The 25,976-nt window shown below is 40.2% G+C and overlaps 1 protein-coding gene across 2 annotated transcripts in view; it reads left to right on the top strand.

The window, feature by feature from the left end:
- mtmr11 (myotubularin related protein 11) overlaps nucleotides 1-25,976 on the top strand; it is a 59,236-nt gene that overhangs the window by 1,423 nt on the left and 31,837 nt on the right. Inside the window, exons 1-2 of one of the 2 annotated variants that reach the window (XM_036558019.1) lie at nucleotides 963-1,508; nucleotides 16,762-16,831. In XM_036558019.1, the coding sequence (XP_036413912.1) occupies nucleotides 1,455-1,508; nucleotides 16,762-16,831 (124 nt within the window). In that variant the 5' untranslated portion in view covers nucleotides 963-1,454. Of the gene's footprint in view, nucleotides 1-962; nucleotides 1,509-16,761; nucleotides 16,832-25,976 lie in introns of those variants that run through there. The other variant, XM_036558020.1, reaches the window with a different exon arrangement.

A 25,976-nucleotide genomic window follows, 5' to 3' on the forward strand; every position in this document is an offset into this window, starting at 1 on the left:
AAGAGAACATATACGGTCAGCCGTAACCTCCTTGTATCTACACTCATTGTCCATTTTATCAGCTCTACTTACTATTTAGGTGCATTTTGTAGTTCTACAGTTACAGACTGTAGTCCATCTGTTTCTCTGCATACTTTGTTAGCCCCCTTTTACCCTGTTCTTCAGTGATCAGGACCACCACAGAGAAGGTGGATCATTCTCAGCACCGCACTGACGCCGATGTGGTGGTGGTGTGTTAGTGCGTGTTGCGCTAAGTGGATCAGACGCAGCGGCGCTGCTGGAGTTTTTAAACACCTCAGTGTCGCTTCTGGACTGAGAATCGTCCACTAACTAAAAACATCCAGCCAACAGCGTCCTCAGTGACCACTGGAGAATGACTAACACAAACTGTAGCAACAGATGAGCTACTGTCTCCGACTTTACATCTACAAGGTGGACCAACAAGGTAAGAATGTCTAATAAAGTGGACACCTTTAAAAACTGCAGCGTCTGATCCACACATTAAATCACCACCACATCAGCGTCACTGCAGTGCTGAGAATGATCCGCCACCCAAATAATACCTGCTCTGTGGTGGTCCCGTGGGGGGTCCTGACCACTGAAGAACAGGGTAAAAGGGGGGTAATGAAACAAATGGACTACGGTCTGTAACTGTAGAACTACAAAGTGCACCTACATGGTAAGTGGAGCGGATAAAATGGACAATGAGTGTAGAAACAGTGCAGCATGAACCAAAACGCATTTCAGATTTCAGGTGTGGTGACCTTTAGTGGGTGCAGTGTGGTTTACGCTCCTCTAGTGTGGTTTATGCTCCGCTGTTCGTATGTAGGTAATGGAGCAGTGGATTGTGGGCGTTTAGGTGTGAGTATTACGCACAGGTTCAGAGAAGCGGAAAAAAGGACTTTGAACTGCATCTAACAGGCCTCCGGTGTTGATACCGTGGGTGCGTGAATGCACATCTCAGCCTTCTTATCCTGCCTCTCACACAGCGAGCTGGCCCTTTAAGAGACAGCCACCCGACTCTCTCTCTTTTTGTGTTGCTGTGTAACGCGCCAGTGTCATTTTCACTATGGCGAAGGCGTAAACAAAACGGAACGGCTGGGTTCTTTATTTTTACCGTTACTCGCTCCGTGTGGCTCCGCTGAGGCGAGTTCGGTCCGGTGGTTTTCTCGGGCGAATGTGAGCTTTTAGAGTCAGGACTGTTTTCGTCAGGCGACATGACCGAGTCTGGTGACGGTGCTCAGAGGCTCCTCGTTAGGCTGAGGCGGGGAGGGAATCTGGGCTTGAGGTCGAGTCTCCGCTAAACTGCAGCTTTTTTCCCCTCAAACCGACCCTCTGTCCAGAGAGATATGGGGTCCAGTGAGCTCTGGAACTCGTTTAACTGACCCACTTTCACCTCCGTCCGTTTTCGCCTGGCTTTGTAGCTGAATTTGAACACTTTTTTTTTGGTCAAGATGCTGACGGGCTCGAAGACGACCTTTAAAGTGAGGCAGATGCCAGACATAAAGGTAAGAAAGCTGGGGAAGGGGGACTTTTAAAAACTTTCTTTTCTGTTTTTTCAGCCTCTGTAAGTCAGTTTTGGGACAAAAATGCCTCATAGAAACACTAATAACAGGGAAAACTTCGTATTTAGGAGCCCAAGAACCACAGTTAGTCATGGAGTTTACTAGGCTCGTAATTTAGTGAGTCATTTTTTCGTGGGAAGTTCGGAACAGATGATGTTTTGTGGTGATGCTTTAGCCAAAAAAGTGAAAGGTTCTGCCAGCTTTTTGCAATTTTTAAGTGCTTTTAGTAACTTTTTTTCTTATCTGCTTACACCTTTTTTGTGTGCTGGAAGAGAAATAATATATACAGATAAAAAACCAGCAGAAATGTGTTGAATACAGTTTTACTATATACTACTCTCTTAAATGTTGCCAATGGTTAAAGGGCAATTCCACTCATTTTTGAAAATTTCTGCATAATTCAGTGGTCGAGATGTAAACGTATGATATGAAGAGTCATATGATATGAAGTGGTTCATTTCTTTACAGTGGTAGTGATAGGAACCCGGCATCCTGATGTTTACAACATGAATATAGCCATTATATTCACTATCCAAAACTACCAGTGTGTCTTCTGTGTTTTTATATGTAATGTAGATGATTAAATAGTAGAAAATATGAAAAAATGAATTTTCTCTGGGACTGTTTTTGTCTTAGAACACCTTTTGTGTATCCTTCCACCATGAATGCGTTCAAATAAACTGATTAAAATACAATTTAGTGCAAAAACTTTATCACAAAACTACAGTATAACAATGTCTCAGACATCAGGCTGAGTATTCATAACTATTTCATGTAATAACTTTCTGTGAGGGAGCTTTTAGAGGTGGACGTCTGGTTCCCATCACCACCACTGTTCTGACTCAGCTAGTTTCTCTAGAACGAAGCATTTCGCACCAAACCACTCTGAATGAGTTTACATAGGTTTACATATTAACCATTTAATTATATAGTAGTTTTGAAAAATCAGTGGAGATTCCCTTTAAGCTGATGTCTGAGTATGTTATTGTTGTACTGAGACACTGTGCCTATAGTGGCTAGAGCTCTGACCAGGCCACAAAGTGTGAATCAGACAGTCAACAGCAAGGCAAGCCTGGTTTGCTACACTTTAGATTGGAAAACAGTCTAAAGCTCAGTGTGATTATAATTGGCTTATTTCAGTTGTGATATGTCAAGCAGTTTGTCAACGTAATGACAAAAACGTCTGGTTCCATTGACTTACATTAAAAGTAAAGTATGTTTTTTTCTTCTTCTGTAAAGGAGATACAAGGTTTTCTTCTGAAAATAGTGACATGTTTAACAGCAACTAAATATAATGTCAGATATTTTAGTGTAGGTATCCACTGTTTGCCTTTAATACAGCCTCTTTCTTTTCAAGAGACTTGCTTCCAGTTTTTCAAAAGAAATTTTGTATGGATATTTTTCCACATCTCGAAAATTCAGTCTGAGACGTTGGTTGCATTTTATGCATTTTACAATCAAAGTAATTCCAAACACATCAGTTTCTGTTCATATATATATATATATATATATATATATATATATATATATATATTACATTACATTACAGGAGCATAGTGTGATAATGATTAGCATGTAATATGTTGTACAGTACTGTTCATTACTAAAGTAAACTCGCTCTTATTTGCTCCTAACACTGCTCAAACCAGGCTTGCCTTGCTGTTGCAGTCATATTTATTCAGACATTTTTTTCCTCAACATCATGCTTAGTTTTCTCTCTATTTTCAGTGCACCAATGTATATTTCATCCCTTTAAAATGCCTCTTTCACTTCTCCTGTTTGACTTTGGGAGATTTATTTTGGCGCAGCCCTGTTTCATTTCGCACAATAGTAATTAGGCCACTGTACCCCGTGTTTAGGTCTGCTCTACTAAAGGAGCACTTTATGGTGAAGCTGTAGGCCTGTAATCTTTTGTGTGTGTCTCCTGAGGTTACGTTGTTGTGGAAACGTCAGGAACTGAGTTCCTGCTTCACGGCTGCTTTACACAACATCTGTGAGTCACTAAAGATGAGTTTAGGGTTGGAAGTTTTCACCACTGGTTTGTTTTACCTTATTTTCATTGTTTGTCTATGTTAACTGGCATTTGCACCCGTATCTTCTGTATCTTCTGCTGTGGATGTGGAATAATTAGTAGTAGCACAGAATTTTGTTTGTGATATTAGGATCAAGCCACAATTTGATTCTTGGTATTGACCCAGAGTTTTCAAATTGGCATGGCTAATCTTTTCTTTCTGTTTCCTGTTTCGTGTGTAGTGGGTTTGGGGTTGACCCTATTTGTCATGTTTACTTGGTGAGTATTAGTGTTGGTGCCTGTGTTGTCTGCTGTTGACAGGGAAACATCAGTGTTATTCCAGAATTTTATTGTTAGTATCAGATAAGATTTATTATTATTAGTATCTGACCCAGAATTTTATTGTTGGTATCCACCTGGAAATTTTACTTTTGGTTCTTGACCCAGAATTTTATTGTTATTAACAATGTGGAATGTTATTATTGGTATCGCCCAGAAATATCATTGTTATTATTGGCCCTGACTTTTATTATTAGTATCAACCTGGACTTTTATTATTGTTATGGACCCAGGACTAAGTTGCATCGGGTTTGTGAATATGCTCGCAGCCATTGTCTGTTTTATTTTTTAATATTTCCTTGCGACAACCAAATATGCAGGTTTTTAAGCAGCGGTTTCTGGCTAACCGACTCGACAGCAACATCAGTATAAACGTTCCGGCAGTTGTTGAGTCTCACAGTCTCAGTGAACCAGAACTGTGGCCATTGGCTTCATGTTCAGAGTTAAAACCAGGGTCATGATGAGCAACCAGCCCCAGAATTTTATTAATAGTATCGACTTGGAATTTTCTTATTGATATCAGCAAAGAATTTTATTATCAGGATTGGTCCAGACTTTTATTTTTAGTATTGACCAAGAATTTTATTATTGATATCAGCCCAAAACGTTTATTATCGATATCGATTCAGACTTTTGTCAGTATCAACTTAATTTTTTTTTATTGGTATCACCCAATAATTTTATCATGAGTATCAATCCAGACTTTTATTGTCAGTATCGACCTGGAATTATAATATTTATGTCAGCCAAGAATTTTATTATCAGCATCAGCTCAGACAATAGTTCTTTAGTAAATAAAACGGTTCTATAAAGAACCATGAACACTGGTAGGGTTCTTTGCATCATAAAAGGGTTAAGAATGTGTTTAGATGGTTTAGATGGTTCACTATAGAATCTTTTTGAAAATGGTTCTAAATAGCACCCAGAAGGGTTCTTCTGTTCTTACTTGCCAAGCTTGTAACAATAGAAGAACCCTTTTTTTAAAGCTATATAGAACTCTTGTCAAAAAGCTTCTACGTAGAACCGGCTGCAGTACATATTCCATCAGTCTGAAGAACCATTTCATGATGCAAGGAACCCTTTAGGGTTCCTTCAGTGTTCATGGTTCTTTATAGTACCATTTCCTTTGCTGAAGAACCATCTTTTTTAAGAGTGTAGTGTCAACCTCCTTCTCCTGCTGGAGCTCTGTTCCGCTCCTGAACTTTTCTCTGGTTATTTTAAGCCGCTGTGGAGGGGAGCGCGCACCCTCCTGCCCCGCTCACGCGCACAGCAGTTATGATGGCCTCAACATCTGGCTGTTGCCATGGCAACTGCAGGCAAGGAGGAGCACATGACGTGTTGGTTTTACCACGGCTCTGAATATATATAAAACAAAGGAATCCGCAGAAACACAGTCCGTGTGTACGCGGCCTTGAGCAGTGCGAGTGGGTGAGCGAGGCCACCCAGGCTCGTGTTTGGGTTGAGAATTTGTTCGTTTGTTTCAGGGTTTGCACTGAAGTTTTATATAAAAGAATGGAAATACAGTCTTACCACATTCTGTCTTTTCACCAAGAGTGCGATCCGCCTACTTCAACCGCTCGTCCATTTTTAGAAGGAGGATCAATTCTTACACATACAGTGCAGTATCAGAGTGACACTTCAAAAACCAAGACCATGAATCACTGCAGCTGGAAGGGTGTTTTTTTGATTCTGCAGCAGCAGATGTTTTCAAACATGATCCATCTGTTACTGTCCATCCAGAGAAAGAAAGTAAGATTGTAGTGATGTTGATTCAGTATTGAACAATCAGAAAAATGAATGTTCAGAAAAGTGGATATCGTTGCTGTACAAAGAAAACCAAGTATCTCCAAAATAGTGACTTTACAGGAGACGGTAAAAACACTCTGACCTTTCAATGTAAGTTCATGTAAAGTGGTTTTATTCCAAGTGATTTCAGAGCATTTCTATTGGTCCATTCATCATGAAATTTTCGCACAGTGTAAAGGACAGCTGGTGTGTTGAAATGATGTAGAAAAGTGAAAATCGACAAAAATGGAGATACGTGGTTTTCATTTGACAGCGACGTTATGCTCCTCAGTCTCTTCCGTCATCTTGGTGCATCCTGTCGTGTGGGTAGGGGGAGGTTGTTTTTCCTCCTCCTAGAATTTGGCTCATCAGTTTAACTGTCCTGTCAATCGTTTGCAACTTTTTAAATACAAGTCTAAAGTGGACAAATAGGCTGATTAGCTAATTGGCTAATCTTGCTGTTGGCTTGCTTGCTGGCTATATTTACTTAGTAGCTAACACTGGTTGTACTGTTGAATCATTACTGCGCTCACACTCACACAAATGTCTACAGTTACACAAAGTCAAGTGTAGAGCTGGACAAAGTTTTACACAAGAGTGAAAATATAAGCAAAAAAAAACGCTCTATGCTATTATTAGCTACATGGCTAACACATAAACATTACTCAGCTTAGACCGTTTTGTTATCATAAGTCCAGTGATGTCTCACTGATTGCATTTACTGCTTTCTTTTATTTACATGTATTTGCTTCAATCCAGCACCCCAAATTGCATTTGCTGCAGCTTAATATGACTGCAAAATCCGACGACTGTGGAAAATGATTGCTGTCGGCTCATAAATAATTGTGATTCTGCGATTATGGAATAATTCTCACAGTCCGACTCAAAAGGCAACCCATAACACTGGATAGCAAAACAATAACAAAACGAGCAATATGAATGAAAAATAAAGTTTGGATATACAGTAGTTAATATGGAATAAGGAAAAAAATTGAGACAGACATGTTTAAAGTTACCGTTGATAACTGATGACTGCTGCTTTTTGGAGTAACAAGTGAGAAACAGATCTGGGAAAACCATGTAATTAAATACTATGTAGTATATAATTAGAGCTCTGTAAAATCAAACATTTTCAACAAAAATAGTAGAAATCAGTCCGAATCTTGACCTCAGAATCGAACCTGAAAATGTATATCGCTAAGCCCCACAACGAAGCAAGCCTCACTTTGCAGCCCTGTTTAGATATCATATATCGGCACTGAAGACCGACTTCTTCACATATGTTTGTCTTCAAACCTGTGTGCCCATGGTGTGCAGATGTTCTTGTAGGCCAACATACTTTTATGTAATGTGGAATGTGTGCACTGGGGGTCAGAGTCCAGAACAGAATGTACAGAAAATACTTTGAGGATGGGTCATTTAAATGCTTGTAACATTGCATTTATTCTGCCAGATGATGCTTGAACTGCTGTTTGATATGTGCTCTGGTTCTTGTTTGGGTCCAATATTGTTTGAGTCTCATTGTGCCCCCAGTGCTACCAGATAGCCAGCATACATAAAATCATGAATATGACCTTGCAAGCTCAGTAGACAAACACTGATATTAGAATGGGACATACTGAAGAGCTCAGTGGCTTTAAACTGGCACTGTCATAGGCTGCTACCTTTGCCACAAGTCAGTTTGTGAAATCTGCCCCAGTCAGCTGTGTGTGCTGTGAAATGGAAGTGTCTAGGAGCAACAACAGCTTGGCCTCGACGCAGTAGGTACAAGTGCTAAAGCATGTAGAAGAATCACTTTTCGTCACTCACTACAGAGCTCCAAACTGGCTCTGGAAGCAACATCAGCAGAAGAACTGTGCATCGGGAGCTCCACCGAATGAGTTTTCACAGCCGAGCAGCTTCACACAAGCCAAAGGTCATTGCGCAATGCTGACTGGACTCTGAACAGTGGAAATGAGTTCTCTGGAATGGTGAATCATGCTTCACTATCAGGCAGTCTGTTGGACAAGTCTGGGTTTGGTGGATGGCTGGTAAACGCTACTTACCAGAATGCATAGTGCTAACAGTAAAGTTTGGTGGAGGAGGGATAATGATCTGGAGCTGTTTTCAGGGTTTGGGCCTCTTAGTTCCAATGAAAGTTAACGTTAATTTTACAGCATGCAAAGACATTTTAGTCAAATATATGCTTCCAACCTTGTGGCAACAGTTTGGTGAACGTCCTTTCCTGTTCCAGCATGACTGCTGCCCTGTGCACAATGTGAGCTCCATAAAGACCAGTTTGGTGTGGAGGAGCTCCAGTGGCCTGCACAGAGCCCTGACCTCAACTCCACTGAACACCTTTGGGATGAACTGGAACATCCATTGCAGGCTGGGCCTTCTCACCCTACTTCAGTGCCTGACCTCACAAATGCTCTTTTGACTGAATGACCACACATTTCTACAAAACAAACTCCGGAATCTTTTGGAAAGCCTTCCTGGAAGAGTGGAGGCCCTATATTAATGTCCGTGGTTTTAGAACGGGATGTCCAGCAAGGTCATATAGATAGTCATCCTTAACCCTGAGCTTCTTAAGATGACTGGGATAACTTGGCATTACTGGAAGATGGCGAAGCATATCCAGCACAGCCCCAAAGAAGAAGACCTGACCGAAATGAAAATGACTACAGATGCTGATATTAAGTAAAATTTCAGATAACCAGATTTAAACCGACTCCAGTAGAGTTAACTGTGCTGTGCTGATTTATTCTCAGTTTTCAACTGTGAATGGTCAAATATGGTTGTCTTTAAAGGTTAGCACACAAACATAAAACCACTGATATCTTTAGAAATATGCTTGGCCTTAGATTAGTTGTTGAGTGTAATTTAAAACATGCCACTTACAATTCAGTGCTTAACTGGTGGGATTTCCAGTGATACCAGTACTGTCCTAATGCTGGCTGATTGTATTGGCTAAGCGATATATTGGTCCGCTCCTGCTCTTTACTGAAGTCAAGGTTAGGCCTTGATGTTCATGCTTCTATTTCTATGATTCCAGTTAAGACTTCTTTCTTCCTCCATCCCTCAAATGTGCAGACTGTCCCTGGCTCTGTGGAAGCTGTTATCCGGACTCCCCCCAGCACAATGACTTCTCTTGAGGCAAAAATGTCAGACTTGCGGTCCAGCTTGTTTCCATGTGGCTGGAGATCAAGGCTGATTAAAAAAGCATGGAGGGGGCTGGTATAAATATGAGACAGACACCCGCCCGCTCCATCTGGACCCAAACCCCAGAGCCCAGTCACTCAGAACCTTCCTCTACTGACACAAACAGGAATCTGTTCCTCATGAACAGACAGTCTGCTTTCTCTACTGGCTTTGGATTGAGCTTGAAGCTTTTTTTTATTCATTTTTATTCTTTCAGTGTGTTATCATGAACAACATAACAGCGGCATGAGTAGATCATTACATCCGTGGTTAAATGTGAGGTTCGTGTTCTTTGCTTTTGTACAGTTTTGCAATGTACGATGCACGAATTTCATGATATGATACGTTTCACATGGTTTTGAATCATGATACTGTACATTTTTGCACTTATTCATTCATCTTCTAAACCACTTATCCTCCTGGGTGTGGGAATGCTGGAGCCCATCCCAGCCATCATTGGGCGGAAGGCAGAAAACACCCTGGACAGGTCGACAGTCCATTGCAGGGCAGACACACAGACATACACATCCACACACACACCTAGGATAAATTTAGCATGTCCAGTTTGCCTGACGGCATGTCTTTGGGCTAGAGGAGGGAACTGAAGCAGTATCGATCCCAGACACTTGCTGCCCTTAATTGTACGGTTTTTGATAATATTTCAAAACCAAATATTGTTTAAACTGTGGCAAAATATACCTGAGTGGCTGTCAGTGTACTTTGGGGAAGTAAAGCCCTATGTGTGGAGGAACGCTGGAACAATATTAATTAAACCAGTGCATTTAAAGCATACGTTTCCTCTATGTAGATTGTCTGTGCCTGTCCTACCCTCAATCGCTGCTTGTGCAGCTTAGTGAATGTGAGCAGCGCAGCACAAGCATGGAAAGTGCGGTAAACTGGACGAGCCATCTGCCAAAGCATTATTGTATTAACTACCCCAACATGTGTTATCAGTCATCAGGCGTTGGATCAAGAAGTCCTGTAGGATGATCGGAAACAGGAAGATACCACAGGCCAGAAGTGTGACGCAAGCTGACACACCTTCTGATTGCCTGTTAAAGGCTTCTGTTACTGTTTATGGGTTTTATGAGGTTGGACTTCCCTCTCGTATCTGGCTGAGCGCAGCAGGCAAGAGAAAGAGAAACAACAGAGTAAGCGCAGTAAGCTTTATACGTATTCATTCTTGAAAGAATGTTCATTTTAATGCCACTATAACTGAGGGAAACTGTGTTGGTTAACTTTAAGCCAGTATAAGACGATGTTTTAGGCTGTTGTTTCCGAGCTGTGGTGAACTGAGAGACTGGTTTCAGGCCTGGCTCTTGTGTTCAACTCTGACCGCGAAGTTTAGAATCTTCTTCTGATGATGAATGAAGATGCAGAACCACTGCTCTGTTTGTAAAATCACAGAACATGGCTTCAGGGGTACGTTAGCGACAAAGGAGGGGCATAATCAAAGGCATCGCGGCGTCGGCCTTTCCCTCCAGGTTTCTAGGAATCAAACACAATAGAGCTCTGTGCGGCGATCAAAGCCTCATGTATTCTTTGTTGTGGAGTCGCATGTTGTATGAGTGATACAGCGAGTCTCTTTGCGTTCTTGTCCTGGGCCAGACTGCTTTGTTAGAAGTTTGTTCTCTTAAAAGGAGAGGCACACGGTCAAATTTACCCCAAAGGTAGTGGATCAACAGTGATGTCTGGTGTCTGATATAACATAGCATGTTAAGTTGGTCACAGTTATCAGGATTTTGTCAGTTGCATTTTGATTGGCACACCTGGATTATGCTCACAAACATGACACATACTGGGACCCAACTAATTACGAAACTCAATGTTTTCTTTTTTGGGATACACAAACAATAATGCCTGGTTAAATAATTGATTTTGAATTCATTTATAGTACCATTTTCCAATTTAAGTGACCAAATTCTCATTACAGCAGCTCAGTAATTTTTAATAAGATAAATGTTTAAATAATGTTGTTTTTTGTTGTTTTCTTTCCACGGTTTGTATAATGTTGTCAGACTAAGTGTTTAAGCTAATTTTTTTTAATATATTTGAAAATGTTGTCACGAAAAAGAAAAACATCAAAGCAAAGAGATTCAACATTTAAAAGTAATGCAAACTCATTTTTTCTCATAAAAAAAGCTAACAAATGATAAATATCTTGGACAGATACGGTAATAAGAATTAAACAATGCCCCAAAAAAAAATTAAAATGGAAAAATGAACTCATCAAACTTTTTGCTGTACCATGTAGATCTACAGTTGATCTGCTGAATAAACAAAAGCAAGCTTTGCCAAACAAGTAGTTACTTGCTCTGCATGTCGTGATCGGGACATTTTGATGTAAGACATGGTCGCTGTATTAAAGGTTTCCTGCAGGTTTGTTTTTCATATAGACCAGTTTTGCATCCCTAACTGTCACACTAAACATCCCTGGTTGATTCATTTGCATGTCTGTTAAATGGCATTTTCCTGCCATAGTAGAAAGTCGCTGACCACATAAAGGGAAGTAAACTACTAGACTCTCTGACAACAAGCAAAAATCATGTCTCGTTTTCATCTGCTGTACTTAGGCAACACCATTTTACCATATTCTTATCTCATGCAGTTGTATGTACGGCACGTTGCATCAACATTTTATTTTTACAAAATAATTATAAAAAAGTCTTTTCCAAAGTTAATATATGCCATAATTCGAATGTGCACATTTTTCCTCTGTAAAAGTGAACATGTACTTTTAAATCTCATGTATGGTAGAAATGCACCAAAAACTGCACCACTCAAAAAATTATCAGTCCATAGATGGTCGAAAATGGCACTTTCAGAAGAGCAAAAAAACTAAGGATTAAATAGGTTGTGGTCACCAGTGTGGAAATGTTGCACCATTTAAACTGGAATGTCAAATTTAAAGCTATGGCAAATACAAAGCTGACTTCCACCTAGTTTGCTTTCCTGGGCTGGCATATTCAAACAGCTTGAGCGGCAGCAGATCATCAGTGACAGTATCGGCTGTGTGGAGCTATTTCATGGGACATTAGACGGCTGATTTGTAATCGTTGTTCATGTTGATTATCAAGAGGGGAGCAAAGACCCAGAAACTTCTCCATTGCAAGTTTGATTACAGTTGAAACCATAACATCCAACATGGTATGCAGAATACAGCCAAACAGCATAAAATCACTTGTGGCTTGACCAAAAAAATTATTTAAAAAAAAGTAATTAATGAGGAAACGCTTTGTTTTCCCTGAACTGTCGTTTTAATCTGTAAATTAATTGATGGATGACTTCTTTAAAAGTCAAAGAAGGAAATCCAAAGTCAGTGCAGTGCTAGGTGAACTGTTGTTAGCTGACGTAGCAGAATTGGTAGTTAGTGTTGTCCTCCAAATGAGCTGTCCAGTGAGCTGTCCAGATGCGGGTCACTCCACGTTACTCAGAGGAAGCACATGACAGCCTTCACCCTCCCTGCTTATTCGTGTGATATGGAGAGTGGAACCGGCCACATCAAAACTGGGAAGAAAAATTGGGTAAAAACACAAATGTTAGGTGTTCTGGGCTTCTTAAAGTAGGTCATTTTGGAGTCCCTCAAGTGCACAAAAATGTGCAGATTCTCAGAGAGGAAGCTTTTCAGACAGTCCATTTTTAGCCACACCTCACCACTTTCCTTCTCATTTTCATAAATCGTAGCGCCTGCACTGAGAAAATCGTACGCGCGAGTGACAAAGCACCTTTCACTCCAGCTCTGCTCCTTAAAACAGTAGACGTGAAGTGCTCTGCTGGGCCCTTATTGCCTCACTTAGCTGAAGATTGATGCCCAGCACAGAAGTCCATTGTGCCTTTTGGCAGCAGCCAATAAAGTTAACGGCGTGAGCTTTATGTGCTGCCGGCCTGCTGTGTTCCCACCGTTCGTTCTGCTGCCTCGAGCCTCTCCTGTTTTGGTGGGGGGGGGGCGTGGTATGTGTTTGAGGGAGGGGGGGTGGATTTGGTGGTATGTGCCTTGAGGTGGACTGACTGCATTCTCTGGCCACAGAAGCAGGGAAGCCATGAGCAATGGAAAGTGCAATGATTGTTGGCTGCCTCTCACTCCAGAAGCTAGGAGAGAGCGAGGGAGGGAGACGAAAAGAAAGTCACAGAAAAGAAAGAGGGAGGGAAGAGGAGATGGAGCGATACCCCCCTGTGACCATGTGACCGAGCACGCAGAATTGAAACCTCAGCAAAAAACTGCAACCTCAAATGTTTTTTGGTTCCTACTGAACAGACTTTTTGTGTTTGTGTTGTCACGAGGAATCAGTGCCATCAGTGCTAGGTGAGCTGGTGTTTATGCCAGTATTGTTGTCCCACAACAACATTAATAATGTTAATATTATATGCAGACTATAGACACTGCATATTTGCAGTATGTGACATTTGCAGGGTGCAACACGTTTGTTTGAAAGAACAGTTTAAAACACAAACAGATTAAATAAACAGTAATTTTCATTTCAGAAGATCTGCTTTATGTGTATGTAACGCTTAGTACTGTGTAAGATTCCCTTTGTTGTCATTTTAAGAGAGATCAGAGCAAAACAGCCCAATCAAAATGAGCTAGATATTCTTTAAACAGTATAGAGAACCAAGACTCAGGGTGCATTGGTTAATTATAGGGCTCAGAGTTTTATATCAAAATCATAATCACAATTTTTGAAGTTTTCTTAAATCGCAGGAGCTACGAGTTTAATTATAGCCCATTTTATCAACACAGGGTTTAAGAAGGTAAGTTTAACCTAATAACATGGAGTTTCTGAACTGTCTATAGATGAATTAGACCAGTCAGAAGCAACATCCATGTGCTGTGTACATAACAATGGAACCACAAATAACTGGAAGTCTGACACACTGTGTTCATCATTCAAGCCTCACATCTGAAAACATGAACCTTCAGCTTTATTAATGTGGGCTTACATGTCATCAAATACTGCACTAGATTTAGGAAACTTATCAATAGCACCCACCCCACCAGACTCAAAAACAATGACTGGAAATGAACACCTTGTGGTTGATAACAGCATCAATAACTGACAGTTTTGTTTTGCACTGCAAATGAGTCATTTATAAATCACGTTTTCGTCGTGTTTTATCATCCTGAACAACCTCAGATGTTCCAGATGAGTTTCTATGACGGTTTTTGATGAATGAAGGGATTTGTGTGATCCAACAAGCATAAATTATTTTCTGTGTTTTAAATAAATAGTTTTTAATTTACAATATTATGCAAGTTATTTACAATCTTTTTTTTTAGTGTCTGGACAGCAAGCAGAAAATCACAGCCTAAGCAGAAATTAAATGTAATGCTGATTTTCTAATGTTTGTTGTGTCCAGCCTTTATTTCTGTTACCTGTCTTCTTTTTGGAAGACCTGCTTTTAGTTTGCAGGGATATTTTTCCACACTTCCAAGTTCAGTCTTGGAAGTCTCACGATCCAAGTGTCCAGATTTTTGTTACATCAGACTTATCAGTACATAAAGCCTTATTTCACCTCCCAGACGTCCAGTAGTGTTATTGTGCAAAGTTTTCTCTGTAGCTTTTAATAGTTCTCATCCATTTTGGGAAACTTGTGGTTTCTACTTTTGTTTTCTTTGAATTTCCTCTTCCTTATATCTTGTATCTCCTCAGAAATATTTTCCTGACATTTTACATGCACAGAAGAGAGTTTTGCAAGGCAGCTGAGGTGTGTTTGGGTAGTTGCTTGTGTGGGTGTTAGTGTCCGTTTGAAGGGGGTGTCTCCTTTTAGAACAGCTTTTGTTGGGTGGACAGTTAAATATTGAGAGATTTGTTATATGTAGTGTTGAAGGTTTCTGTGTAATTTTCTGTTGAATATGTGTTGGAAAAATACTTAAATAGATGTACTTAATGGCTGTTTTAACTGGAAATTGAAATAAAGAATTATTGCACAGGACTTTATTCCAAGGCATATTGCTGTCGCATATAATCACGATATGATTTGTCCATATTATACACCCCTACCCACCTTTCGGCTCACTCACTTTTCGCTCTAGATAGCTCTCCCCATTTCGTTGAGCGAACTTCAAAGACAGCACTTACAGTTTCTCCCTTCTTTTGGGAACAGTTCCTTTTGGGAAAAGATGAAAGTTTGCTTATCAGCGTTTCCAAGTAAAGCAATAAAGAAATCCTCTGAAGTACAAAACCATGAGATTACATGCAGACTATGTGTATATTTTGCTGGATGCTGCGCTCGAGCTTTGAACAATCCATGTCAACACCCACCCAACCCACCACTGGCTTTTGTACCTTGTAAATGTTTTACAGTGTTTTTCAGTTCTTCTGTTGGAGGTTATTCCAAGAAAACTGGTGGAAAATGAGCTGCTCAAATATGTTGTTTTAGTCATAAAATGGATTTCACACATGCAAAGTGAAGCACATTCGGTGCTCATGCAACTTTAGAATACAATCCCTGATTCATGTCCTCAGAGTAAAACCTGGTTTAGTAATCACATCGTTAGAATTTTTGTCTGAGCCCGGATGTTCGACCTGGAGTCTGAAAAATTTGCTAGGGAATTGTGCTAAGAAGGCTTAGCCGCTTTGTAAAAACATGGTTTTGGTGGGGGGGGGCTCTGTTTCCTGGATGTGAATTAAAACCATTATTAAAACGTCTTAACCCATTTATGCTCACACTGGAATTTCACTTTCCTACTTTAGCTGTTTCTATTATTATTCTATTTTGGCTTTCATCTTGACTTTTGTGGTCTTTTTGGACCAGAAACCCAGTTGTTACTTGGTGTACAACTAACCTTTTGCTTGATTTTGGTCTGCAAAATCAGTTGCACCTTAAATCCCAAATGGCGATACCAAGAACTCTCAGAACTCTGAATATTTGAGCAAGTCATCGAGGTTTCGGGAGTAAGCCCTTTTCAGAGAGTCTATTACTTAGACTACCCCCATGTAATGTTTGAAGACCATTTACCCCTTAAAATCCAAGGCTTATTACGCACTAAGGCGTTTTATTCAGTAACTACAGGGACTTCGATGCAAACTGAATGAGCTATTCTCAGGTTATAGAAGTGTGTAATAAAACTTTGGCCCACCAGCCAGCCTTGACTATTAAAGGGTTAAAAGGTCTCTTTGGTAGAGTTTCCGTTTGTACAGAGAAGATCTCACTGTCAAGGTAGCAGGATGTCGCATTTGTGCCTTGAATAGGATGTGAGTTAATCAGTTCAGCTCATCGTTCTCATGCTGTGTAAAGCTCTCATTTCTTCTAGTTCTTGGTACAGAGAGAGGTGGTGCAAAGCTGCTTGAGAAGAAAAGCTGCTCTCAATAAAGGTGTTGGGCCTGGAGGTTATGAGCTTTGAAGACGTGGTGCCTCTGTCTGAGCCTCTCGGTTTCTCGGCCTTGGCGTGTTCTGTGAAGAAGGGAAAAAAACTGTTCTATTTTTGCAGAACTTTAGCTTCTTGGTGGTTTTAGTCCATCAAAAGTCATTGAGGAAGGGGGCAATGAGCTTTACTGCTAAGTGGAGCCACATGTACGATCGGCTCGGCTTCTGCAAATCCGTAACCTCGGGTCGATCTGCCAGAAAAAGAAAAGCTTGAGTCTGGCTGAAGCAGCCCAGACAGAAACAGAGTTGAAAGGCTATGGAAACATGAAGTAATGGAGGCATGTTGATTTGGCCTTCTCCAGGCACTCTGATATCTTATTAGACTTCTGTCTGCAGTGAGTTCAGAGCCATGTGGAGGTCTGAAGTGATGATCTAACTACGTCTTAACAGCACAGGAATGTAGAATGCTTGTCATGCGTTTATTATACATGACTTTTGGATGAATCTTATACTTTTATTAGATTCGATACGAATCTTTGGCTCATCTGTGTCATTGTCTCGTTTGTTCCTGCACAGGAGAGGATAATGAACCAGAGTGGTCTTCACGCCCGGGGGAGAGACATGTTTGGCCTGTGCTGTTTACCAGGTAAGCCCCTATAGAGCATTCTGTGGGACAGGTTTGGCCTGCCCTGTACATGTAAATAATGATATGGATGCACTGGTATGGGAATTGTGGGATGCCGATGTGCAGTTTTTTTTTCCATGTATGTGTCTGCCGACGCTGATTCCAATGCATAAACATTTGTAAAATGCAGAAATCGGGAGTACATCCACCTGGAATAGCATTATGGAGAAATAAGATTTATGTATTGGGTTACAAATGTGGTAAACTGAATAAAATGTCAATGTTTTAGCCCAATAACCCAGAGTTCTGCCTAAACGTTCTGCTCCTCCAAAGTACAATAAATACATCATTAAAATACAGTTTGAAATATCGGCACAATGGCAATTTTTTTAGCAAATATCTGCTGATACCGATATGACACTGATAGCATCGTGAATCCCTAGATAAAACAGATAGTTGGCATTAATAATTATGTCAGTTATACAAAATGTAAAGATGTTGTTTAAGCTCTGTAAATGTTCATATTATATGCAGTGTCTTTCCGATGGATTGCAGTACTCTACAAGCATGGTAGGGGGCGACATGGCTTTGTTGTTTTAGCTACACTCACATTACAAGCCTCATTGCTCAAATCCGATTTTTAGTTCAAATCCGATCTCTCCGACACGATGGTTCACACTCGTTTAGATCAGTGATTCAAATCTGTCATTAATGTGAACGAACCAGCGTCCTGAAATGACCCACATGAACATCCTACTCAGTAACGTCATGTGAATGAATCACGTGCATCATCAGCACAAACTAACGAGCAGAACGAGCTTCGCTGAGAAGATAATTAACTCTGATCAGCTCTCAGCTTCGTTATTAGAGCTAGACGAAGATGAAAAAGGTGAGATGTGTTGCTTTTCGACCGTTTACAGGCTTTAACTTACAGGCTGTTCGGCGCTGCTGCCATGGTAACGCTGAATGATGGCGCACGCGCAATGAAAAAAGCACATGAATTCCGATCTGAGCGTCACATTAGGGTCGCATGGCCACGAATCAGGTACGTGTCCGATCTAGGACCACATGTCAAAGTGGTTGAAGTCGGATTTGAAAAGATCAGATTTGTCCACAAAGCTCTGAAAACATCAGATCTGAGTCACATTAAGGCAAAAAATCGGATTTGTGCCACTTCAACCTGGTAATGTGAACGTAGCCTTTGTTGCGCTATAAAAGAAGCAAAGGCTTCTCACACACATGTAACTTTGCAGCGAAAAGAGTGGAATCAAGGAAGGTGTGATAGTTAGATTAGTCAATTCATCAAATAATACTCAAAAGTTTAATGAGGAATTCCACTGATTTTTCTAAATTCCTACACAATTAAATGGTTAAGATGTAAACAGTCACTCAGAGTGGTTTGAAGTCAAATGTGCCATTCTAGCGAAATTTCAAGCTTTATCTAGGTTCAAGACAGAATTGTTCACAGTGGTGATAGGAACCAGACATCTTAAGCCTTTAATACCCTTTAATATCTTGTTTGAGGTAAGATTTGATCTTAAAAAACATATTTTTAAAAGCCATTAATTGAGAGGTACATGCACAGCATTGTAAGTCAAAATGTAACTTTTTCATTTTGGATTTAACTCTGTATATCCTGACCCCTGGTTCCTATCACCACCCTTGTAAAGAAATCTAGCTCGGTCGGTTTGTCTGCAAACCCACATCAAACCACTCTGAAAGACTTTGTTTACAACTCAACAGTTTAATTATGCAGAATTTTAGAAAAATCAGCGAAGTTCCTCTTTAACTGAATATCTGCAAGAATCATTGGTGGCAGCCCTACATGTAAAGTGCTTTATCAAGTAAATCAGGACGTTTGAAATCGGTCATTGTTGTCTCAGCTTATGCGAGAATAAACTGCTTGATGCAGCACAGAATGCGTTAATTACAATGGTTCATGTTTAATAAATCCCACCGAATTTTAGTCAGTGTTATTTTGAATTAAGTCCTGTTTTTAGTAACGTGTTTAAACTCAAGGCAGATGAAACTCAGGGCAAATGTTCCATAGTAAAGTCTGTCTCACTTTCCCACATTACCACCATGTGCCACCCTAGTCGGGAGTACACAGAACTGCTGATTTGACACTTTGTGTGATAACGCTGCTGTTGTGGCGTTAGATTTCACTCTTCTGGTGAACGAGGCCACAGGGTTAAAGGGTAGTTAAAGCAGAGTCCCGTCAGCATGTCCCGTTCCGGCTAGCTCAGACCGTCGCAGTGCAGGTTTTTGAAGGGGAGTAGCATGAGAACAATCAGTCAGTGTGTTTAGCAGGGCCCAGACCCTCCCCCCTCCCTCTCCCCCTCCCCCTCCACCCGTAATCTCAGTGTCAGCACCTCGCCAGAGCGGGAGCTTTACAGAGCGGTGCTGGCAGGCCGCAGACGCGACCCTGCCAAGCTAATCTTTAACGTTTGATATCAGCAGTTATTCTCAGCACCTCTGCAGGAGGCGGTGTGAGTTTCCCACTGCTGTTCACTTTCAGGTGTGAGTCCCTCCTCAATCCCCTCCCCACCCGCACACACAAACAAACTCCTGCGGTCTACAACTCAACACTCTGTCCGTGCCTCCCACCGGTCAGTCTTAACCAGCGGAGTGCATTTAATGTTAGAGATGGACATTTCAAGCAGAACTGTTGTACAAATTTTCCAGCCATTATTCAAAAACTATTCAGTTTTGTAGTCAAGACTGCGATCTGGACACATCATGTCAGAGTCAAAACCAAGACTTTGTAGTAGACAAGAAAGAGAACAAAGATTGCATTATAACATCTGGAAGTAAATGATGGTGAGGTCGTTCTCTGACCCTTCTTGTTTAAAACTCTGTGACGACCGAAATTCAACAGAACATAAACCAAACAACATACATCGATGTTTAGTAATAAATAAAAGCATAATAATAACAATAATAATAATAATAATAATGATAATAACATTTCAATCTGCTCTGAGGAAATGTTTGAATGTTTGAACCAATGAATATCCACAAACAAATAATACCCAGTTAATTCATCAAAGAAAGAATCCCTTAGGTCAGGGGTCGGCAACATGCGGCTCTTTTACTGCCCTGTTGTGGCTCCACAGCTGAATTAGGTTTATAGGTAAAAATAAAATAATCCTCCTTTACAGTAAAATAAAGCTCTGCTGATCGTTCAACACAGTTTAAACAATAAATGGTCTTAAATGCTGGAGTTAATGTAGAACTGCTAATTCACTGACCTTCAACCCTGAAGATCACGCAGGCACCATAGCAATGCAGGCAACAGTCTCGCCTAGCTAGTAGCTAACGAAAAGGCAAAGAGAGAGATTTAAGATGAACATTGATAATTTTGAGACAAATGGACTTATTTGCATTAACAATCACTCCAGCTGGTTTCCTGATACGTTTAATCTGCTATGAGAAACTGTCAAACACTAAAAATTTGCGAAGCTTCTTATTCGCCAGCTTCTTATTCAGATTTTCCCATTCCACCTTAAATGGTACAGCAGTTACATTCTGGCGCCTCAGGCACCATTTAAGGTGGAACAGGAAAATTCGAACAAGAAGCTGGAGAATGAGAAGCGACTTTAGCCTTGTAAGAAGTTGAACGTTGAGAGACATTTTAAAAGAAACTGTTCTACTTTTGAGTAGAAGTTTCCTGTCAGAGATGCGCAAAAAGTGTCTATACCTGAGCTAAAGCTTAAAGCAGAGCAAAGTAAGTCTGCATTTGTTTAGCCTATAGTAGTACATCAGCACATACTGAGACATATTTACAGCTAAGATGGTAAAACATTACTTCAAGAAAATGGACATAAAATGTTGTGGCTCCTAAGGTGGTTTGATTTTTGTTGAGAGGACAAAATGGCTCTTCTTAATGTTACATGTAACAATAATAACTCATGCCTGATTACACCTGTGACAGCATTTTTCATATAGCATATTGCCTTTTTTGTTTATGCTGGTGACATTTTATTAGCACAGACTTAACAGTAATATTCCCTCAGGGCCCAGGACTGGATTAAAAAAAATGAAGGGAAGTCTTGTTTAAATCTGTCTCCATAGGAAATATGTCACCTGCATGCTGCTGTTGGCAACAATAAACTGTAATAATGATATATTACATATTTCTTTACATTATTATGTGATAAAATCACTGTGTAAAAGATGCAAACGGCTTTCTTTACTGATGTAATTTATTCCAGTAATGATACTGCACTGTATGCCCATCTAATTAGTGAGTTTAGCAGCTTTAAGGTGCACCCATTGCTGAAACAGGTGTTCAACTGCCCACAAACAGCTGTGTAATTTCCATAGAAAAGCACTGCCAATAAAATGGGATGCTCTAGAGCAACTAGACCTGGTTATAAACCCCCAGTAGGGCTAATCGATTTGGGGAAAATGTCTAATTGCGATTGTTTCAACTAATATTGTGGCTGCGGTTTTATCTGAATTGAGATTCAGACCTGATTTTGCCCAAGATGACCACCTTTTTTGGCTTGAGGCTGACCACTGAATGCAGTGTGCCAAACTACCAATAAGTTGTGGTTGTGATGTCACAACACATGGAGGTTTGGTTGCCTCTGATTGGTCTAACCTATCCTCAGCCATTTCAGAGGTTCTTATAGGTTCAATGTTCCCATCTTCAAACATTGTTGCTAATGTACACACTTAAAAAGATGGTTCTCCAAGGGTTCTCTAGCAAAGGCAATGGTTTTATATGGAACCAAAAACACTTGCTTGGTGAAGTTCTTTAGATTGATGGAGAATGTGTTGTGTATGGTTCTTTTTAAGGTTCTATATAGCTCCAAAATTTTCTTCTATTATTACAAGCTTGACATTGGAACAACAGCATAACCCTGGTGCTATATAGAACCATAAGCAACACGTCCTCCATCAATCTGAAGAACGATTTCACCATGCACAGAACAATTTAAGCATGCAAATGGTTCTTGGAGTGTTCATGGTTCTATATAGAACCACTGTCATTACTAAAGAACCATCTTTTTTTAAAATGCCTTAACAGTCTTTTTTAAGAGAGTAGGCTATAATTAAATTTGCGATTTGACAATTGCACTGTTTTAAATTGCCTTTTCAATATAAAGATGATTAATCTTTCAGCCCTAGCCCCCCCAACCCACCCCCATTCTGAATTGGGCTGTGGAGAAATGAAGTGTGTTCTCTTGAACAATTAATCTCCGTTTAATATCTTTGGGATATTGGGAGTTGGAGGAATCCAGAGCTAATCATCCACCATCTGGCTGAATGCAATCAGATCTTCACAGCAGTGTTCCATCATCTATTGTAAAGCCTTGCGAGAAGTGTAGAGGCTGTTACTGCAGCAAAAGAGAACAATTAATACGCTTGATTTCAGAAGAAACGTTGGATGAGCAGGTGTCTACAAACTTTTTGGCAAATAATGTTTATCGGCATGTTGCCCAGATGTTCTCCAGCCTGTTCTGCACTTGAGTTTCTCAGCCTCTGCATCCAAAACCATTTTTTAGATGTAGCAGGCTGAATTTTTTACTGTCAGCAAATGTGAAACTGTGGACTGCAGCACAATCTCGAGCAAGACAAAGACATGATGTGACATCTGAGACTGAGGCAGAGGTGCATGTAATGGGCCTGGCATGCTGGCCTGAACTCTAGGAATCTTAGCATGAACATATCATGTGCCATAGCGCTGATCCATTCAGACACACACACACACACACACACACACTGTAGCTACATACAGTGAAAGTACTGAGTGATGGGGCTCGTGTTGCAGCAGCCTGTGCTCTTTCTGCAGCGGCTCTATAGTCGGGCACTACGGCAGGTAAAACTCCACCGGTGTACGTCCCGATCTCAGATAACACAGAACAGGAAACTGAATCGGCCGCTGGAGGTTAACGGATCGTGCTGCCTCGGACAGCAGTGGACAGGTGAATTTAATGTTTCTGAATATTTATTTTGAGAGACAAAACCAGAGAAGACCCTCAGAGAGGGTTCTGTTTGGTGTCCCATCCTCAGCTTTTGCAATTACTATCCAGTTTGTGTTTATATTGTCATTTATGGATAATATTCAAAACAGTAGTTTGCTGAAAAATCTAGCTGATACCATTTTCTTCTTACTAATTTTTCCCAGTTGCTACCAGTTACATACTTACGTTAGATTAGATGCTGCTGCTTCTGTTGGCAAATGCACAGTGGGGGAAAAACACCTAAATTCTGATCCAGACAGTTTTGTGAAAGTCACAGGGCCACAAATCGGATATGTACCTGATGTTTGATCACATGTGAGAGTGGCTCAGATCTGATTTGAGAAGATTTGCATGTTCACACAGCTCTGAAAAGTCTAGATTTGTGTCTCGTTAAGTCAAAAATTGCTTTTGTTCTGCTTCAGCCTGGTAATGTGACCATAGTCTCACCACTTTGTTAACTTCTAAAGATGCACCACGATCCGACTGTTGGTTGTGGATGATGTCCATTTATGCCATCTCTGTTATAACTCAGTAAATAGAGAACAAAACACACAAGAATCACAAGTGGATCAGGTTCATTTTAGTCAATACTCAGTCAATTAAAACAAGCCTGGATCAGGTTTGATTCTGATCCACTGGATCAGATTGGGAAGCCCTTTTTATTGAGTATTGATTCGAGCATATAGTTTGCATGATGCTAATTTGTGAGGTGTAAGCTTCATTTAATCTTAGCTTCATTAGCCTCGTAGCTCTAGTGCTAAACTACTGAAGAAAACTTCAGACTCCTAATACACATTGACTGAATGACTACACAGAGTTGAAGGGGAAATTGTGAAAATTAGATTTTTCACTCAGCTATGGCTTCGACTTTTCCCCTGGACGTTACAGCTGCATACTGGAGCAGATGTCTGTATTTACTGTCTGGGTCCATTTTTAGCCGTTTCGTGGTTTTGCCTTCTGATATAACTTCCTTGCTGTGCTGAAACCTAAGAAGGTGTTGATGGACTTGCTAGCCCTGGTTATTGAGAGCTGCACTCAGATACAGACGAGCATCATGCTTTGTTTTTCCTTTTTCTTTTTCTACACATGATCTTCCGCAGATGTGAAGCTCTGCTGTAAAAGCTGAGTAAACAGGCCTCTGCAGAGCTGCCACAGCACAGAAGAGCACGCTACCCACTTTCAGAGCCAAGTGGAAAACAAATGTGGACGAAAAACAAAAAAAAAATGTATGTGCAACATGTGGTTTATATCAGCAAAGCTAGAATTACTCTCAGGCTGCCCCATAAAACAGTAACAGAGAAATACAAGCTGACCAGGGAGCTGTTTTACATAGAGGCCAAATAACTTAAGTCCAGAGTTCTGACCTGTTTGAGAAGGAAGGAAGATAGTAAAGTAACACGAGTAAACTGCTAAGTGTCAAAATGTCCAGAATATGCAAAAACAAATTATGAGTTAAATCAACCTTGATTAAAAAAATAAAAATAAAACAGTAATTTGCGCTCATTCCGATATAAAAGGAATTCTTATTTTGCCAGACTTTGCTTTCATTTTTTTTCATAATTTTTGCTTCTGAAATCTTTTTTGTTTGTGCTTCTTTTCACATTTTCACAGGGGCGGGTCTTAGAAAAGGGAGTTCACCTGCACTCGATTAATGATTAAGAGTAACAGGCCTTCTGACACATGGCCACACCCACTCCATGAGCCGTGAACCGCCCCAACATTACGGAACAAGTGATACAAAGTGCAGTATTTCCAGAGTGATTATCAGCAGTGTTTGTCGTATTGATTTAAAATGATTAATGTAACTCATGCTCAGCGTCCTGAAAACCCGGAAAGTGGTACATCTTCATTCAACAACTAAGTTTATGTTCTTCAGTGTCCAAAATAGCAGTTATATCATTTTACACAGGGCGACTGAGAGACCCTCAACATATTACATTAGCAGCGTTAAAGGAATACGACCTACATTGCTCATAATGTTGGATATTTCACTGCAACACTGCGACCAAGGCAGCGTCCAGTACGAGGTGTTCTGCCGCGTTGGCTCTCGGTTACGTGTCGGCAGATCTGTCACTCCAGATCACGTGACTAATAGACAGTGCAGTCAGACGCAAACATTGTTTCAGCAAGTAAAAAAAAATTAAAGCAAAGAATTAGTCACCATACATTTAGATCAAAACGCAAACACTTAAAAAAAGACTGTTCTTAAAGGGTTCTTAAGTAAAGAAAATGGTTCTATGTAGAACTGTGAACGCTTAAGCAACCTTTGTGTGATAAAAGGTTTTTTTACATCATGAAATGGTTCTTCAGATATATGGAGAATGTGCTATAGATGGCTCTATATAGAACCGAAAAGAGGTCTTGTGTTGTTACAAGCTTGACGTCATAGCAACAGCAGATCCCTTTTGGGTGTATATATATATATATATATATATATATATGTATATGTAAAGAACAGCACATCCTCCATCAGTCTGAAGAACCATTTCATGATGCAAAGGACTCTTTAATCACATGAAGGGTTGTCTGAGTGTTCATGGTTCTATATTGAACCATTCTCTTCACTAAAGAACCCTTGAAGAACCATCTTTTTTAAGAGTGTAGTAATGTTTTTGAAAAAATTAAATATAATTTTAGTGTCAAATACACTATTTTCCCATTAACTAAAGTTGAGCCAAGACATGTTTTGGTGTCAGAAGTTTGCTAATTTAGTGCAGCACTGGAGCTGTGAGGCTAATGTAGCTAACAAGCAGTGAAAATCTATTCCCCACCAATTAGCATCATAAAAAACTGCATTCCTAATCTGCAGCAGTTGTTAATTGTTCATTATTTTCTATTTTTAATTTGTTTTTTTTATGCAGTTATTTTTAAAGTCAACATGAATCAGAAAATATAAAGCATTTTCAATCCATATTGTGACGTATTTCCGAGTGAAACATGATATCAGGGAGCATCTCTGGGCTAGCTGAATGTTTTCTCTCAAAGCTGGGGGTGGAGGGGGGAGGGGAGACATAATATTATTGATCATTATTATCTTTCCCTGCCTGCTGGTACACAATGATGTGATCAAAACTTAGAAGATGTCTTAGAGGTGGGCAGACTACACTTTGACCAAACATACAGGAAATTATGAATTTTGTCCTTTTTTTTTGTATGATATGATGAATCGTGTTTAATGTGTCCAAACACGACCA

Source organism: Colossoma macropomum, unplaced genomic scaffold (assembly GCF_904425465.1).
Source record: "Colossoma macropomum unplaced genomic scaffold, Colossoma_macropomum, whole genome shotgun sequence".
Lineage (NCBI taxonomy): Eukaryota > Metazoa > Chordata > Actinopteri > Characiformes > Serrasalmidae > Colossoma > Colossoma macropomum.